The sequence below is a fragment of the Cetorhinus maximus genome, chromosome 9 (genome assembly GCF_964194155.1).
Source record: "Cetorhinus maximus chromosome 9, sCetMax3.hap1.1, whole genome shotgun sequence".
Taxonomy (NCBI): domain Eukaryota; kingdom Metazoa; phylum Chordata; class Chondrichthyes; order Lamniformes; family Cetorhinidae; genus Cetorhinus; species Cetorhinus maximus.
In genome coordinates, this window is record NC_135887.1 from 24,432,360 (window position 1) to 24,446,878 (window position 14,519).

A 14,519-nucleotide genomic window follows, 5' to 3' on the forward strand; every position below is an offset into this window, starting at 1 on the left:
CCAACAGCGGAATAAAATTCGGCAGCGGGGCCAGCGTCTTCTGACTGACCCCTTTAAGGCTCGGCGCGTCCGATCCCTTTAAGAACGGGCTCTGTCTCTGCGGTTGGATTTGAACGGGACGGCGGCCCTGAACGAGGAAGGGGACAGAAGGTTTGGCCCGGGGGGGTGGAGGTGGAGGTGGGCCCCGGACGGAGATCGAGAGCAGGGCCGGCCGAGGGGCGGATAGAGACCCGTCAGGATCCACCCACAGGTAAATAAAGCCCGGAGCCGGCCTCCTGTCTCCGGCCTCCTGGCTCCGGCCTCGCAACATTGTGTCAGTTTCCGGCTACTTTGTTGCTAATTAGTTTCAACTTGTTTACCTTTCACATCCCCCAGCCCTCACCCACTGCCCCCAGCCCTCACCCACTGCCCCCCAGCCCTCACCCACTGTCCCCCAGCCCTCACCCACTGCCCCCCAGCCCTCACCCACTGCCCCCCAGCCCTCACCCACTGCCCCCCAGCCCTCACCCACTGCCCCCAGCCCTCACCCACTGCCCCCCAGCCCTCACCCACTGCCCCCCAGCCCTCACCCACTGCCCCCAGCCCTCACCCACTGTCCCCCAGCCCTCACCCACTGCCCCCCAGCCCTCATCCACTGCCCCCCAGCCCTCACCCACTGCCCCCCAGCCCTCACCCACTGCCCCCCAGCCCTCACCCACTGCCCCCCAGCCCTCACCCACTGCCCCCCAGCCCTCACCCACTGCCCCCCAGCCCTCACCCACTGCCCCCAGCCCTCATCCACTGCCCCCAGCCCTCACCCACTGCCCCCCAGCCCTCACCCACTGCCCCCCAGCCCTCACCCACTGCCCCCAGCCCTCACCCACTGCCCCCAGCCCTCACCCACTGCCCCCAGCCCTCACCCACTGCCCCCCAGCCCTCACCCACTGCCCCCCAGCCCTCACCCACTGCCCCCCAGCCCTCACCCACTGCCCCCCAGCCCTCACCCACTGCCCCCCAGCCCTCACCCACTGCCCCCCAGCCCTCACCCACTGCCCCCCAGCCCTCACCCACTGCCCCCCAGCCCTCACCCACTGCCCCCCAGCCCTCACCCACTGCCCCCCAGCCCTCACCCACTGCCCCCCAGCCCTCACCCACTGCCCCCCAGCCCTCACCCACTGCCCCCCAGCCCTCACCCACTGCCCCCAGCCCTCACCCACTGCCCCCCAGCCCTCACCCACTGCCCCCCAGCCCTCACCCACTGCCCCCAGCCCTCACCCACTGTCCCCCAGCCCTCACCCACTGTCCCCCAGCCCTCACCCACTGTCCCCCAGCCCTCACCCACTGCCCCCCAGCCCTCACCCACTGCCCCCCAGCCCTCACCCACTGTCCCCCAGCCCTCACCCACTGCCCCCCAGCCCTCACCCACTGCCCCCCAGCCCTCACCCACTGCCCCCCAGCCCTCACCCACTGCCCCCCAGCCCTCACCCACTGCCCCCCAGCCCTCACCCACTGCCCCCCAGCCCTCACCCACTGCCCCCCAGCCCTCACCCACTGCCCCCCAGCCCTCACCCACTGTCCCCCAGCCCTCACCCACTGTCCCCCAGCCCTCACCCACTGTCCCCCAGCCCTCACCCACTGTCCCCCAGCCCTCACCCACTGTCCCCCAGCCCTCACCCACTGTCCCCCAGCCCTCACCCACTGTCCCCCAGCCCTCACCCACTGTCCCCCAGCCCTCACCCACTGTCCCCCAGCCCTCACCCACTGTCCCCCAGCCCTCACCCACTGTCCCCCAGCCCTCACCCACTGTCCCCCAGCCCTCACCCACTGTCCCCCAGCCCTCACCCACTGTCCCCCAGCCCTCACCCACTGTCCCCCAGCCCTCACCCACTGTCCCCCAGCCCTCACCCACTGTCCCCCAGCCCTCACCCACTGTCCCCCAGCCCTCACCCACTGTCCCCCAGCCCTCACCCACTGTCCCCCAGCCCTCACCCACTGTCCCCCAGCCCTCACCCACTGTCCCCCAGCCCTCACCCACTGTCCCCCAGCCCTCACCCACTGTCCCCCAGCCCTCACCCACTGTCCCCCAGCCCTCACCCACTGTCCCCCAGCCCTCACCCACTGTCCCCCAGCCCTCACCCACTGTCCCCCAGCCCTCACCCACTGTCCCCCAGCCCTCACCCACTGTCCCCCAGCCCTCACCCACTGTCCCCCAGCCCTCACCCACTGTCCCCCAGCCCTCACCCACTGTCCCCCAGCCCTCACCCACTGTCCCCCAGCCCTCACCCACTGTCCCCCAGCCCTCACCCACTGTCCCCCAGCCCTCACCCACTGTCCCCCAGCCCTCACCCACTGTCCCCCAGCCCTCACCCACTGTCCCCCAGCCCTCACCCACTGTCCCCCAGCCCTCACCCACTGTCCCCCAGCCCTCACCCACTGTCCCCCAGCCCTCACCCACTGTCCCCCAGCCCTCACCCACTGTCCCCCAGCCCTCACCCACTGTCCCCCAGCCCTCACCCACTGTCCCCCAGCCCTCACCCACTGTCCCCCAGCCCTCACCCACTGTCCCCCAGCCCTCACCCACTGTCCCCCAGCCCTCACCCACTGTCCCCCAGCCCTCACCCACTGTCCCCCAGCCCTCACCCACTGTCCCCCAGCCCTCACCCACTGTCCCCCAGCCCTCACCCACTGTCCCCCAGCCCTCACCCACTGTCCCCCAGCCCTCACCCACTGTCCCCCAGCCCTCACCCACTGCCCCCCAGCCCTCACCCACTGCCCCCCAGCCCTCACCCACTGCCCCCCAGCCCTCACCCACTGCCCCCCAGCCCTCACCCACTGCCCCCCAGCCCTCACCCACTGCCCCCCAGCCCTCACCCACTGCCCCCCAGCCCTCACCCACTGCCCCCCAGCCCTCACCCACTGCCCCCCAGCCCTCACCCACTGCCCCCCAGCCCTCACCCACTGCCCCCCAGCCCTCACCCACTGTCCCTCAGCCACTGCCCCCAGCCCTCACCCACTGCCCCCCAGCCCTCACCCACTGTCCCTCAGCCACTGCCCCCAGCCCTCACCCACTGCCCCCCAGCCCTCACCCACTGCCCCCAGCCCTCACCCACTGCCCCTCACCCACTGCCCCCAGCCCTCACCCACTGCCCCCCCGCCCTCACCCACTGCCCCCCGCCCTCACCCACTGCCCCCCGCCCTCACCCACTGCCCCCCGCCCTCACCCACTTCCCCCCGCCCTCACCCACTTCCCCCCGCCCTCACCCACTTCCCCCCGCCCTCACCCACTTCCCCCCGCCCTCACCCACTTCCCCCCGCCCTCACCCACTGCCCCCCACCCTCACCCACTTCCCCCCGCCCTCACCCACTTCCCCCCACCCTCACCCACTTCCCCCCGCCCTCACCCACTTCCCCCCACCCTCACCCACTGCCCCCCGCCCTCACCCACTGCCCCCCGCCCTCACCCACTGCCCCCCGCCCTCACCCATTGTCCCCACCCATTGCCCCAACCCCCAGCCATTACCCCAGCCCCCACCCATTGCCCCCAACTGTCAGAATAACTTGGACGATTATGAGCTGCGGAGAAAGGGGGCTGAGCTGCTGGACTGGGCCTCGGTGATGTGGGTGGGAACAAGTTAAAATGGACCAAGAGAAATTAGAGTAACCAGGGATCACTGAACCCTTAACACCTCCTCCCTAGTACATTAACCCTCAGGGCAATGTCTAATTGCATTTGTTACCAGCTCTTTGTGACTGTCAAATATTCCCAACACTCTCCTGACCTCCTCTTGTAAACTTCAACTCACCCAACACATTGCTGCCCGAGCCCTAACTCACATTAAAGTCCCTTCACCCATCACCCCTGTGCTCACTGACCTACATTACTTCTGGTCTGGCAACGCCTCAGATTTCAAATTCACCCTTCTTTTCATACTCTTCCATGCTTTTGCCCCTATCTGTATCTCCGTTGCCCCCTCCAGCCGCACAGCTCCCTCCCACAAGATTCTCTGCATTCATCTAGTACTGACCTCTTCCACCATTGGTGGCTGTCCCTTCAGCTGCCCTGAAATTCCCTCCCTGAACCTGTGCATCTCTCATCACTTCACACACACCACCCCCCCTCCACCCCCCAACCCCACAACTCTCCTTAAAACCGACCTCTTTAGCCAAGCTTTTGGTCACCTGTGCAAATATCTCTTAATGTGGCTCAGTGCCTATTTTGTATCCAGTAACTGTCCTGTGAAGTGTTTGGGATGTTATGCCATGTTAAAGTTGTTAATTGATGCAATAATATTGTAGAGTTTTCATGATGCATGAACACCATTTCAATGTGCATCTCTACCTGTTCTGGCTCGGACAGGTACCAGCTGTACTTCAGTGGGTGGCTCTCTTCCTCCTCATTCAGAGGATCATGGGTTCGAGCTGCACTCCAGAGATTTGGGCACAAATGCAAACTGACACATCACTGCAGCCATGGGGGAGTGCTGCACTGTCAGAGGTGCTGTCTTTCTGATGAGACATGAAACTGAGGCTTTGTCTTCCCTATCAGACGATGTAAAAGATCCCATGGCTGTTATCTTGAAGAAGAGCAGGGGAGCTGTCCCCTGTGTCCTGGCCAACATTTATCCCTGAATCCATAGATTCTCCGGTCATTTCCGCATTGCTGTTTGTAAGAGCTTGTGCACAAATTGGCAGCCGTTTTTCCGACATTAAAATGACGACATGTCGAGAGAGGGGGAAAGAGATAGGGAAACTTTCTCTACACACCAAACACCCTCCCTAGGACAGGTACAGCACGGGGTTAGATACAGAGTAAAGCTCCCTCTACACTGTCCCCCATCAAACACTCCCAGGACAGGTACAGCACGGGGTTAGATACAGAGTAAAGCTCCCTCTACACCGTCCCCATCAAACACTCCCAGGACAGGTACAGCACGGGGTTAGATACAGAGTAAAGCTCCCTCTACACTGTCCCCTTCAAACACTCCCAGGGCAGGTACAGCACGGGGTTAGATACAGAGTAAAGCTCCCTCTACACTGTCCCCTTCAAACACTCCCAGGGCAGGTACAGCACGGGATTAGATACAGAGTAAAGCTTCCTCTACACTGTCCCCTTCAAACACTCCCAGGACAGGTACAGCACGGGGTTAGATACAGAGTAAAGCTCCCTCTACACTGTCCCCATCAAACACTCCAAAAGACAGGTACAGCACAGGGTTAGATACAGAGTAAAGCTCCCTCTACACTGTCCCCATCAAACACTCCCAGGACAGGTACAGCACAGGGTTAGATACAGGGTAAAGCTCCCTTGAGTTGTGCAAATAATTTCAAGTCAAAATTGGGTGATTATTTGTTTCATTTGGATGTATTTATTCTCACAAAATATAGAAACTTGAGTATTTTTTATTGGAAACACAAGATTGGAAGTGGTAACTGGCAGGAAATGATGCTGCAGAATGAGCTGCAACCACATTGACTTCCCCCTTCAGTCAGTCCGACCCCATCTCGAGTTTTCATTTCCGGGTACCGCACCTCAGGATTGCCCCTGGAGGGGGTGTGGTGCAGATTCACCAGAATGATACCGGGGCTAAAAGGGATACAATATGAGGACAGGTTTTAGAGATTAGGCTTTTATTCCTTTACGATTAGAAGATTAAGGAGCAATCTTATTGAGGTCGTAAAAATTAAAAGGCATTCAAAAGGATACAGAGAAACTATTCCATCTTGGGGGAGAGGGGTCCAGAACAAGGGGGCAAAACTTTAAAATTCAGCATCTAAGGAGTCGTGAATGATGCTGAACATTGTGCAATTATCAACGAACATCCCCACTTCTGACCTTATGTTGGAAGGAAGGTCATTGATGAAGCAGCTGAAGATGGTTGGGCCGAGGACACTACCCTGAGGAACTCCTGCAGCGATGTCCTGGAACTGAGATGATTGACCTCTAACAACCACAGTCATCTTCCTTTGTGCTAGGAATGACTCCAACCAGTAGAGAGTTTCCCCCCGATTCCCATTTACTCCAATTTTGCTTGGGCTCCTTAATGCCACACTCGGTCAAATCTGCTTTGATCCTGGTGGAACCCAAACTGGGCGTCAGTGAGCAGGTTGTTGCTAAGCAGGTGTCACTTGTTAGCAATGTCGATGACCCCTTCCATTACTTTACTGATGATGGAGAGTAGACTGATAGGGCAGTAATTGGCTGGATTGGATTTGTTCTGCTTTTTGTGTACAGGACATACCTGGGCAATTTTCCACATAGCTGGGTAGATGCCAGTGTTGTAGCTGTACTGGAACAGCTTGGCTAGGGACACAGCAAGTTCTGGAGCACAAACCTTCAGTACTATTGCGGGAATATTGTCAGGGCCCATAGCCTGTGATGTATCCAGTGCCTTCAACCGTTTCTTGATATCACATGGAGTGAATCAAATTGGCTGAAGACTGGCATCTGTGATGCTGGGGACCTCCGAAGGAGGCTGAGATGGATCATCCACTCGGCACTTCTGGCTGAAGAATGTAGCAAATGCTTCAGCCTTATCTTTTGTACTGGTGTGCCGGGCTCCTCCATCATTTGAGGATGGGGATATTTGTGGAGCCTCCTCCTCCAGTGAGTTGTTTAATTGCCCACCACCATTCACGACTGGATGTGGCAGGACTGCAGAGCTTAGATCTGATCCGTTGGTTGTGGGATCGCTTAGCTCTGTCTATCACTTGCTGCTTATGCTGTTTGGCATGCAAGTAGTCCTGTGTTATAGCTTCCCAGGTTGACACCTCATTTTTAGGTTTACCTGGTGCTGCTCCTGGCATGCCCTCCTGCACTCTTCATTGAACCAGGGTTGATCCTCTGGCTTGATGGTAATGGTAGAGTGGGGGGTATGCCAGGCCGTGAGGTTACAGATTGTGTTTGAGTACAATTCTGCTGCTGCTGATGGCCCACAGCGCCTCATGGATGCCCAGTCTTGAGTTACTAGATCTGTTTAAAATCTATCCCATTTAACACGGTGGTAGTGCCACACAACTCGATGGAGGGTATCCTCAATGTGAAGCTGGGACTTCGTCTCCACAATGACTATGCGGTGGTCACTCCTACCAATACTGTCATGGACAGATGTATCTGCGGCAGGCAGGTTGGTGAGGATGAGGTCAAGTATGTTTTTCCCTCTTGTTGGTTCCCTCACCACCTGTCACAGACCCTGTCAGGCAGCTATGTCCTTTCGGACTTGGCCAGCTCGGTCAGTAATGGTGCTATCGAGCCACTCTTGGTGATGGACATTGAAGTCCCCCACCCAGAGTACATTCTGCACCCTTGCTACCCTCTGTGCTTCCTCCAAGTGGTGTTAAATATGGAGAAGCACTGATTTATCATAGTAATCATCACGTGGTAATCAGGAGGTTTTCTTGCCCGTATTTGACCTGTTGCCTTGAGACTTCATGGGGTCTGGAGTTGATGTTGAGGACTCCCGGGGCAACTCTTTCCTGGCTGTGTACCACCTCTGCTGGGTCTGTCCTGCCGGTGGGACAGGACATACCCAGGGATGGTGGTGGTGGTGTCTGGGACATTGTCTGTAAGGTATCATTCCGTGAGGATGACTATGTCAGGCTGTTGCTTGACTAGTCTGTGAGACAGCTCTCCTAATTTTGGCACTAGCCCCCAGATGTTAGTAAGGAGGATTTTGCAGGGTCAACAGGGCTGAGTGTACCGTTGTCATTTCCGGCGCCTGGGTCAATGCCGGGTGGTCCGTCCGGTTTCATTCTTTTTAGACTTTATAGCGGTTTGATACAACCAAGTAGCTTGCTAGGCCATTTCAGACGGCATTTAAGAGTCAACCACATTGCTGTGGGTCTGGAGTCACATGTAGGCCAGACCAGGTAAGAATGGCAGATTTCCTTCCCTAAAGGACATTAGTGAACCAGATGGGTTTTTACAACAATCGACAATGATTTCATGGTCATCACTAGACTTTTAATTTCAGATTTTTATTGAACTCAAATTCTGCCATCTGCCATTACCCTGGGTCTCTGGATTACTAGTCCATTGACAATACCACTATGCCACTGCCACCCAAGAGGGCAGATAGGGCCTCAGTTTAACATCTCATCTGAAAGACAGCACCTCCAACAGTGCAGCATGCCCTCAATACTGCACTGGAGTGTCACCCTGGACTTGTTTTGTGCTGCAGTCCTGACTCGGTCAAGAGTGCTAACAACGGACCCACGGCCAACACTATGGTCACCACTTGGAAGAAGAGCAGGGGAATTCTCCCTGATTATCATGAGATCAATGTTTGTCCCTCAATTGACACCTAAAGCTCTTTCCCTGAATCACAATGTCTAAGAGAGGACGTGGTGGTTCGTCCGGAGCAAAATTTCGCATCTCCCTCGGTCTCCCCGTGGGGGCTGTGATCAACTGCGCCGATAACACAGGTGCCAAGAACCTGTACATCATCTCTGTCAAAGGGATGAAGGGACGTTTGAACAGACTACCAGCTGCTGGTGTTGGCGACATGGTCATGGCAACTGTAAAGAAAGGCAAACCAGAGCTCAGGAAAAAGGTGCACCCAGCAGTAGTGATACGGCAGCGGAAAGCATACCTGAGAAAAGACGGAGTCTTCCTATACTTTGAAGACAATGCAGGGGTGATAGTAAATAACAATTGACACCTAAAGCTGATTACCTGGTCGTTATCACACTTGTTGTTTGTGGGATCTTGATGTGCATAAATTGGCTGCCGTGTTTCCTGTATTACAACAGTGATGACATGTTAAAAGTATTTCATTGGTTGTAAAGTGCTTTGGGATATCCTGAGGTTGTGAAAAATACCATAGAAATGCAAGTTCATTCTATCCCTCCTTCAACTAGTGACATTAAGCTCCTGTTCGTTATGATCTGCATAGAGACCTATAACTTTTAAAAAGAGATTGAAACTTCGAGTTGAAAGAGTGGCATGACAAAATTTCACATTTTAAAAAGTTTTACTGTCACAAATTACTCAAAGTACTATTGATTAAATGCTATTTTCTTTTTGTGGACAACTTATACTTTAAACTACAGGGAGGAACATTCCCCTTTATACTTATCACAATGGCACTCTGCACAGAATTAGTCCTGATAGCAAACAGTTCACAGTAGCTTCCAGTGGGTTCCCGTATCCCTGCTTCACCGAGTAGCAACTTCGAGCGACTGTTTCCAGACGTTTTCCTCAGTTTTTAGAGTCTCTTAAATCCACCACCAGAAGTAAAACCTGTGCCGACGATTCTCCTTTCCCCCAGCCATGCTAGAACAAATCTCCCAGAATGCATAGAAGGCTGCAGGATGTCTCTTCGACTAGAGACCATCTCCTTCCAACGTCTGGCTGTGGTAGCCAACAACAAGCAGCCTTTTCTCTCTGCTGACCACACAGAGCCTCTGCTGTTTGTCCATGATATTCATTGATTTGTAGAGGAGCCTGTACCTTAACTCAGAACCTGCTTCCTCTGCCTCTTCCCCACGGCAATGTGAACCACATGAACCTTGCATCCAAGTAAAAATGCTAATTAGCTATTCTTGACCACAACTCCCAATCATCTTAGAAGTAAATGGACAGTTTACAGTACAGCTGCTTACAACCTGATACCAACAACACCTTTCTGGAATTTTGGAGATTCTGAATCTATTCATTGTAAATTCAGAGACTGATGCATTGTCTCCAAGTGTAAATACTTAGTTTGCACCTTCTTCTCAGTAAAAAGCCATCCTTTGATCTCTTAAACCTCCCAAGTTTACTGTCGGGCAGATCTCAGAACACACGATCCCCTTCATTTAGCATAAATTTAAAGCTACAATCCTAAAATATAATAATCTTACAAACCTCATAATTGTATCATGATAATAAAGTTACATTAAACTTTGTTTTCTCAAACCCTCATCCCTCACTGTGTCATCCCCCACCAACCCCTCTCTATATCCTAATCCCCTCTTATAATGATTGTGATTTCTTCCCCTGACTCCCCTACCCCCACCAGGACTGAGGATGGAGAGGTACCTTTCCGCTGAGAGTCTAAGTGTCGTGCATGGAGCAAACAAAGTCGTCAAGTTTGGGTAAGGGACCTCGGAGACACCATTACCTCGGAGACGCCATTACCTTGGAGATGCCGTTACCTCAGAGATACCAATACTGAGCCCTATCCACCTGTGTTAACACCATCCTGAGCCTCGTGCACTATCAGGGTCGCTAGGCATCAGAATATCCCCCCTTCCCCATCTGAGAGCACTTGAGTTCCACTGCAATCTGAGTTCCAATCAGCTTACTCACCCACCTGGTCACTGAGCATCACTGGGATATTTGGCCACAAAAGGCATCGCAGACAAGTTTGTTGTTTTCATAACCTAGGAACAGCATAAACCCAATGGCAGAGGCGTTGGGTAGGGCGGGGGTGCATTTATTCTGGGGGTCTTTCTCCTGGACTGGGGTATTAACCCCACAGTCTGCCTCCCACATAATCCTTTAATGAGAGACTCAGACTGTGGGAAAGTAAAATCAGCAGTTCGGTAAGTCCTGATAAAACCAGAATCTTAATATTACAGCACAGAAGGAGGCCATTTGGCCCATTGTGCCTGTGCCGGCTCTTTGAAGGAACTATCCAATTAGTCCCACTCCCCAGCTTTCTCCCCATGACCTTACAATGTCCTGTTCCGAACGGTTCCACGGGTGGGGGATTTAGCTACGAGGTTAGGTTGGAGAAGCTGGGATTGTTGTTCTTGGAGCAAAGGAGATTGAGGGGAGATTTGATAGAGGTGGACAAGATTATGACAGGTTTAGATAAAGAGAAGCTGTTCCCATTAGCTGGTGTTACAAGGACTAGGGAATACAGATTTAAGGTTTTGGGCAAGAGATGCAGGGGGAATGTGAGGAATAATTTTTTTACACAGCCTGGAACAGGATATGATGATTGTAATGAGGGGCTCTCCTATGATGAGGGGTTAAGTAAATTGTGCTTACATTCCCTGGAGTTTAGAAGAATGAGAGGCAATCTCATTGAAACACCAAGCACTAGGAACAGACCATGACAACTTACCAGATGCTCACCAAACAACTAGCTCCTTCCCCTGTAGTAGAGCAAGAACTGGGTGAAAAAGTTAGAAAAAGCAAAGGAGCACCTACCTCCCCTCCTCACTGAACCCCCTCAGCTCACCAAACTCCCTCTGTTGAGGTTGCACTCCAGTGAATGAATCACAAAAAGTTAGTATGCAGGTACGGTGATTAGGAAGGCAAATGGAATGTTGCATTTATTGCAAGGGGGAATGATATAAATGCATTGGAAGCAGTCAGAGAACATTCACCCAACTCATTTCTGGGATGAGGGGCTTATCCTATGAAGAAAGGTTGAACAGGTTGGAGTTTAGAAGAATGAGAGGTGATTTTATTGAAACATAGAAGATCCTGAGGGGATTTGATAGGGTGGATACCACGAGGGTGTTTCCTCTTGTGGGGGAGACTAGAACAAGGGGACACAATATAAGACTAAGAAACCTCTCTTTTTTAAGACCGAGATGAGAAGATTTTTTTTCTCTGAGGGTTGTTAGTCTGTGGAATTCTCTTCCCAGCGAGCAGTGGGGGCTGGATTATTGAATATATTTAAGGCTGAGTTAGACAGATTTTTGATAGACAAGGGAGTCAAGGGTTAAAGGGGGCAGACAGCAAAGTGGAGCTGAAACCACAACCAGATCAGCTATGATCTTATTGATTGGTGGAGCATGCTCGAATGGCCGAATGGCCTACTCCTGCTCCTTTTCCTATGTGGAGTGGGGCAATGGCACTGACTGGATTACTCTAGAGAGAGAGAGCTGGCTTGGACTCAGTGGGCCAAATGGTCTCCTTCTGTGCCATAGATTGGGAAATGTTGATGTACAAAGGGACCTGGGTGTCCTTGTACACCAGTCACTGAAAGCAAGCACGCAGGTGCAGCAAGCAGTTAGGAAGGCAAATGGTATGTTGGCCTTCATTGCGATAGGACTTGAGTACAGGAGTAAGGATGCCTTACTGCAGGGTTTTGGTGAGACCACACCTGGAGTAATGTGTGCAGTTTTGGTCTCCTTACCTAAGAAAGGATATACTTGCCATAGGGGGAGTACAGCGAAAGTTTACCAGACTGATTCCTGGAATGGCAGGATTGTCGAATGAGGAGAGATTGGGCTGACTAGGTCTGTATTCACTGGAGTTTAGAAGAATGAGAGGGGATCTCATTGAAACGTATAAAATTCTGACAGGGATGGACATACTGGATGCAGGGATGATGTTTCCTCTGGCTGGGGGGGCGGTCTAGAACAAGGGGTTACAATCTCAGGATACGGGTTGGCCATTTAGGACTGAGATGAGGAGAAACTTCTTCGCTCAGAGGGTGGTGAACCTGTGGAATTCTCTACCACAGAGGCTATGGAGGCCAAGTCACTGAATATATTTAAGGAGGAAGTAGATGGATTCCTGGACCCCAAAGATGTCAAGAGGTATGGGGAGAGCGTGGGAGTACGACGTTGAGATAGAGGATCAGCCATGATCATATTGAATGGCGGAACAGGCTTGAAGGGCCGAATGGCCCACTCCTGCTCCTATTTTCTATGTTTCTATAATGATTCTATGACACAAGCACCTGTCTAAAAATCTTTTGAAATTTCCTCTGGAATCTGATTCTGTCGAGCTTTCAGACTATGCACTCCAGATCATAACAAGAAGAAATCTCTCCAAGTTTTCCCTCTAGCCTCTTTGTCATTTATTTTAACTTTATGACCTCTAGTTACCAATCCACCTGTCAAAAGAAACAGTTTCTCCCTATTTGCTTTATCAAAACTTCTCATAATCTTGAATTTTATTTTAGGTCTACTCTTAACCTTCTCTGCTCTAAGGAGAACAATCCCACATTCTCCAATCTCTCTGCATAACTCAGGTCCCTCATCCCTGGTACCATCCTGGTGAACCTCCTTCATATCCTCGGCAAGGCCCCGGTATCCTTCTGAAGTGGCATCAAGGAGCCCCTGGGGTCAATGGGAATCAGGGGGAAAACTCTCCGCTGGTTGGAGTCATACCTAGCACAAAGGAAGATGGTTGTGGTTGTTAAAGGTCAATCATCTCAGCTCCAGGACATCACTGCAGGAGTCCCTCAGGGTAGTGTCCTCGGCCCAACCATCTTCAGCTGCTTCATCAATGACCTTCCTTCTATCATAAGGTCAGAAGTGGGGATGTTCGCTGATGATTGCACAATGTTCAGCACCGTTCACGACTCCTCAGATATTGAAGCAGTCCATGTCCAAATGCAGCAAGACCTGGACAATATCCAGGCTTGGGCTTCCAAGTGGCAAGTAACATTTGCGCCACACAAGTGCCAGGCAATGACCATCTCCAACAAGACAGAATCTAACCATTACCCCTTGACGTTCAATGACATTACCATCACTGAATCCCCCATTATCAACATCCCAGGGGTTACCATTGACCAGAAACTGAACTGGACTAGCCATATAAATACTGTGGTGACAAGAGCAAGTCAGAGGCTAGGAATCCTGCAACGAGTAACTCACCTCCCGATTCCCCAAAGCCTGTCCATCATCTACAAGGCACAAGTCAGGAGTGTGATGGAATACTCCCCACTTGCCTGGGTGAGTGCAGCTCCCACAATACTCAAGAAGCTTGACACCGTCCAGGACAAAGCAGCTCACTTGATTGGCACCACATGCACAAACATTCACTCCCTCCGCACAGTAGCAGCAGTGTGTACCATCTACAAGATGCACTGCAGGAATTCACCAAGGCTCCTTATTCAGCACCTTCCAAACCCACGACCACTATCGTCTAGAAGGACAAGGGCAGCAGATGGATGGGAACACCACCATCTGGAATTTCCCCTCCAAGTCACTCACCATCCTGACTTGGAAATATATCGCTGTTCCTTCACTGTCGCTGGGTCAAAATCCTGGAACTCCCTTCCTAACAGCACTGTGGGTGTACCTACAGCACGTGGAGTGCAACGGTTCAAGAAGGCAGCTCACCACCACCTTCTCAAGGGCAGCTAGGGATGGGCAATAAATAGTGGCCCAGCCAGCGATTCATAAAGGCTTAACATGATTTCCTCGCTCCTTATTCAAAGCCAAGTATCCCATACACTTTATAACTGGCCTATCACCTTTAAGGATTAGTCAATATGCGCCCCAGGCCCCTCTCCTTGTATTGTCTTGGATATATCATTTGGATTACACTGTCTCAGCATGTTGTTCTGTATCCCTTCACACTAATCAGCACTAAAATGTATCCACCATGTATCTGCCTATTTCACCAGTCTGTCTATCTCCTCCTGTATTCTGTTACTATCCTCCTCATGATTTTGCCTATTTTGACGAGTTTGATATTATCTGCAAATGACAAAAGTGTATTGTCTAGAGTCAAATCCAGGCCATTTCTATGTAACAGGAATAGCAATGGTCCCAAATACTGAGCTCTGGGGAGCTCATGGAAAACCCCCTCCCCAGTCAGAAAACGCTCTGTTCACCACCACTGTCTGCCTCTTGTCTGTTAG

At 52.9% G+C, this 14,519-nt stretch overlaps 1 protein-coding gene across 1 annotated transcript in view; it reads left to right on the forward strand.

Annotated features, from left to right (window-relative positions):
- LOC144684475 (inositol polyphosphate 5-phosphatase K-like) overlaps positions 1 to 14,519 on the forward strand; it is a 36,529-nt gene continuing 22,010 nt past the window's right edge. The window contains exons 1-2 of the mRNA XM_078548293.1: positions 1 to 250; positions 9,978 to 10,053. Coding sequence (XP_078404419.1) covers positions 9,986 to 10,053 — 68 coding nt within the window. The 5' untranslated portion in view covers positions 1 to 250; positions 9,978 to 9,985. The remainder of the gene's footprint in view (positions 251 to 9,977; positions 10,054 to 14,519) is intronic.